This window comes from Alligator sinensis, unplaced genomic scaffold (genome assembly GCF_000455745.1).
Source record: "Alligator sinensis unplaced genomic scaffold, ASM45574v1 scaffold207_1, whole genome shotgun sequence".
Taxonomy (NCBI): domain Eukaryota; kingdom Metazoa; phylum Chordata; order Crocodylia; family Alligatoridae; genus Alligator; species Alligator sinensis.
The window spans coordinates 229,352-234,297 of NW_005842112.1; the positions used below are offsets into that span (position 1 = coordinate 229,352).

Consider the following 4,946-nt stretch of genomic DNA (forward strand, 5'->3'; position numbering starts at 1 on the left):
AGGAAGAGGAGGAGCGGTTTCTTCACACAACGTGCATTTGACCTTGCTAGTTTTGAGCACAGCAGATTTAAAGAAAAGAAAAAAGGACACCCAGTTTAAAGTCACATTTTTTCCCATCTATTTTATGGTCATTGCATGTAACACTCACATAATAATTGAGAGCAGTTTATGGGGAACATATCTCCTCTGTTGTTTAGCTTAGCATTCAGAAGAGTCACACAGCTGCAATTTTTGGATGTTCAACAATCCAAGGAAACAGGGAAACAGAAAGCCACCACCTAAAATATATGAAGGACTTTTATATATATCCTACAAAAAAAGAGGAAAGCCACCGCCACTGGGTAGAACACTCTGTGAATGGCATTTTCCATCAAGTACTAGATCTAACTTTTGTATGTGTAAAGGCAAGTCATCTTCACAATTTATCCAGTTGGGCATGCTGAGATAAAGTATGACTACTGCCCAAGTCTGAGTTTCACAAGTCTGAAGTAGCAGGTTGATAGGCATCAACCACAGGTCCCACAGCCAGAGCATAATTTGTAGCCTCAGAGTAACTCCTCAAGTCCCCATGTGCTACAACAGGGGTTGCATTTGTCCCAGGAGAAACCATTTTATCCCAGGATAAAGTGCAACTGTTCATACGTCTACTACCCCAAGATAAACCCTAAAGAGGTTCACAAGCTAAGAAATGCTTACTGTTTGTACCAGGATGCTGCAAAGTGCACCTGGGATTGTATCCTTGAATTAACAGCAGAAAAGCAGTGGTGCACTCTGCCTCTCCCTAAACCCTGGTGGGAAGGGTAATGTGCGCACATACCAGAACTAGGGTTTTTCTGCCCTGGAACAAAATGCAGGGTCTGTTTCTGGCCTAACTGATCTTAACTACTCAATAGAACTGGTACAGCCAAGAAAAAAAAAAAAACCTAGTCTACTTTTCAACCGAGTGCCTCTTGGCAGTAGCAACAGACACTTTGTTGAACTGAGGTTTTATTTACATCGTAGTGACTGCACTACCTTTCCCATGTAGTCAGCGAGATGTTTCTGCACTCTAGTCTGTCAAATGGACAGAAGTCAGATTACAGCTCCCAAAGCACAACCCACTTGCCAAACCTGCATGCATTGGCATGGTCAGTCATCGATTGCCATTGAGAAATCATCTATCCTTTAGAAACAAAAGTCAAGACCACCACCAACTTGAGAACAGGCAAGGAAAGATGAGACAAGTGTATTCAAATTTTTAGATGTGTAGCCTGCTTGCATGAGGTGTCAAGATACCCATTCCTCTGCATCAAAATGTAGACACTAAGACTATCATCTCCAGTTCAAGCCCCTGCAGAAGGGGGTTGGGGGGGCTGTTTATTAGTTAAAATTAATGGTTAAGTTGTAATTGGATCTTAAGAAGAGGTGGGGGAAGATTCTTTTAGTATTTGAGAGACAGTAAACCACTTGCTAATGTTCTGTAAAACAGGCATTTATTAGCTTGCTTCAAGTAATGCAAGAATTTAACCTGTCATTCTTGGAAGCCAGTTTTGTTTTTTAACACACAAAAAAAGCATTTCTATTACAAGTTTAAAAACAAGCATTTTTTTCAAGAAACCGAGGCTGGGTAGATAGCAAGAATCCAGAAAACGCTCCTCAAATTAGGCAACTGAATTATGGTTTTATGAACAGAAGCATTATGCATTGCCTGTAAACCTGTTCCTCATTCATCCGCAATCTGGCACACAAGTAGTGCCCAACACCCCAAATAGCCACTTTGAGTTAACCATTCCAATTAGTTACCAACTGCACTGCTTTAAACTTTGCCAAACAGCAATTTATGTTTGACCTGCTATTACTGCAAGGGTATTTATCCACTTTATATACATCTTAGAAGTATAGACTGGCTCGCCTCTAAAGACAGCAAAGAAGGAATGCCAATAGCAGGTTATGAGTGTATGCTGGTTTTATTCTTCCTAATCATGCCTTGTTAGTGCTCATGAAAAGTGAGGATAATCCCACTGGCTAGAAATATCACTTGTCCCTTTTTAAGAGTGATTATAATACCTGCTATTTAAAACAGTAGGAGATGGAGGGATGGAAGCAAGTCTCATGTCAGTAGTCCTAAGGAGGACACATGGGTTACCAAGGGGTAATATAGGAAACAAATTTGTTTCCTTACATCACCTTCTAGAAGTTAAAGTTCCTATTTAACTCACATTAGTTAGAGGCCAAGTGTCTGGTCTGTACCACATTTCTAGTTCAGCTGGAAGAAGTGAGGTGACTATCTAGTTTTTCTCCTGTCGAGAATCGAGATGCTAGAAAAAACAACCACAAGTCTGAAACAGTTTAAACACAGGACAAAGAAAAGGCACATTTTAATATGTACAGCAATGCATTGGGCTAAGTTTGCCCGACAACTGGGGGGCAGGGAAATCCAGCGTATGCTTTTATACTTGCTCAATGGAGTCAGCCTCATTCCTAGCCACCTACCTTTCTGCATCTCTGAATGCTGCAATACACACACACACACACACACACACACACACACACACACACACACACACACACACACACACACACACACACACACACACACACACACACACACACACACACACACACACACACACACACACCTCACGCGAACAATTAAGTCACAAATGTTCACTTAAGCTCCCATGTTCAAGTTATAAAGTTCAAACTTGCATAGCATCTTATGCCACTCAGCCATAAAACAGTTAAGATTGCATATTAGCTGGAGTAGCCATCTCTTTCAGTTCAGCCAGTTTTGGCTGGCCACCATTTATCCTCGAGACAGACTGTTTCCTAGAAGTTACCAGCCCTGAAGGATGCCACAAACTTCAATCAACTTTTCCCCTCTCCCCCCCCCACACTATTTGAACACCTTTAAACCAGAAATGTAGAGTATTGTCAAGAACAGTTTTAAAAATGTAATACTGTTTATTTTTTGCTTCAAAAACATTTCAGCATTCTAAACATACAAAAAAAACCAACAGAACGTTGCAAGTTTGCTTAAGTACAGAGTGTTTTTGAACTTCAATTGCTGCACTTGCTCTTCACTTCGTTGGCAATGAAGAGAGGTCTACAGTTTCAGTTTAAAAACTACCGCACTTAACTAAAAAAATCCATACACTTCTCATGCCAGCTGAACCCCCTTCCACAACTAAGAATGGCAGCAGAATGCTATTTCACTATATACAGAAAGACAACTTTAAGCTAAATGGACGCCCACTGTAGTGTAAATAGATCTACCCTCACAGTGCATGCTTCGGGCCATGGCACCCCGTGGAAGGGGACAGCCTTCCAAAGTAAAATCACCGCTCCCTAAGGCATCATAGCTCTAAGCATGTACCACAAGAATTTGTCTAGTTTTTACAAACTATAGATATGTACAGTTTATAACCCAGGATTTTCTAGCCAATAACCATATAGTAACACCACCTTACAAATTAAAAAAAAAAAAAATAAAAAAAAAAAAAATGCTTGAAACATTTTTAAATGCTTTGTTACACCAACAGCAAAGTGCACAGAGTGAGGAGAACACTAGAGCGCCTTTTCATTTTAAAAATGTTTGGAAATATGTACAACTTTGATACAGTTTCAGGGTGCTCACCAACACCCATGGCCACTTCATGTAAACCAGTTACAATTTCTAGAGCACTTTTAGAAACTACAATGCGATCAGAATCCAAATTTTGTAATTAAGCCTAATGAGGGCAACAGACACCAGCTCAAATGAGAGGTGCTGCATTTACGGTGTTTCCCCTACTCTATGGTATTCACATGGAGACAAGTATTGTACAGTTTTATTCATCATCGTCTTCTTCATCCTCCTCCTCTTCATCCTCCTCCTCCTCCTCGTCTTCTTCCTCTACCTTTTTCCGAGCAGCTTTGGCTGCTGCGCCCTTTGCACCATCAAACTTTCCTTTAGACTTGTAGTCTGCAACATCCTGCAAAGTCAAGAGGATGTCTTCATTGGCTCCAAGCAGTATGTGTATAAAGCATTTCTACACCCAGACTTAGCCTACAGAGGTACTGACTCTCCAAACCAACCTCCCTCAAGGGAGAGGCAGCTGGCATAACAATATATGAGCTTGCAGGCCCCGAAGTAGACTGGATAGTGTTTGCATCTTGTGCTCATAGCTTTTTAGGGTTTCTTAAAAAAGAGAGAGAGAAAGAGCCCGCAAGAAATTTGCTCTTGGAAGTTAATGGGCATTAAGATATTTAAGTCACTTTAATAGCACTATAAAGTCATTTCTTCAGCAGAGTCAGCAGCCAGTGCTTCACATTATATAGCTACCCACTACGTATTCTAGGGAGGAGGAGACTGACCTGCCTGAAGCTTCCCAGAGGATAAGCTCCATCATGAGGTCTGATACACCAGTTAGAAGGCTACAGAAGTGTACTATACAGCACAAAGCCCACACGCTAGGTCTAGCTCCAACAACCTCGTTACTGAGCAATTCTTAACAAAGTCTCTTTTTTTTTTTTTGTCCTAACCAAAGTGTTTATTCCCCACATCAGTTCTCATTTTAAACAGACAGTGACTTACAGCCTAGCCTTACCTTTTCATACTTCTCCTTCAGTTTAGCTGCCTTATTATTGTAAGGCTGCTTTTCACCATCACTGAGGTTGTTCCACATTTCACCAAGTTTCTTTGCTACATCCCCAATAGAAATGCCTGGATTTGTAGATTTGATCTTGGGACGGAATTCTGAACAGAAGAGGAAGAAGCCAGACCTTGGAGGAAAAAAGTTGAACATTAAGATGAGCAGCTGATTTAAAAAGGGGAGATTACAACTGGGACAGAAAGACAGGAGAGAGAGAAAAGAGACTTCCAGCCCTTTTAATTAGCATTCCACCCAAATGATTCACAAGGGGTTGGGTTGGGTTTTTGTTTTGTTTTGGTTTTTTTTTGGGGGGGGGGGGGGGGGGGGGGGGGA

The 4,946-nt window shown here is 41.2% G+C and overlaps 1 protein-coding gene across 1 annotated transcript in view; it reads right to left on the reverse strand.

Annotated features, from left to right (window-relative positions):
• Positions 1-2,920: 2,920 nt before the first annotated feature.
• The window catches only part of HMGB3 (high mobility group box 3), a 3,244-nt gene continuing 1,218 nt past the window's right edge, over positions 2,921-4,946 (reverse strand). Inside the window, exons 3-4 of the mRNA XM_006024637.3 lie at positions 4,569-4,743; positions 2,921-3,953 (exon numbers count right to left, since the gene is read on the reverse strand). Of these exons, the coding sequence (XP_006024699.1) occupies positions 3,810-3,953; positions 4,569-4,743 (319 nt within the window). The 3' untranslated portion in view covers positions 2,921-3,809. The remainder of the gene's footprint in view (positions 3,954-4,568; positions 4,744-4,946) is intronic.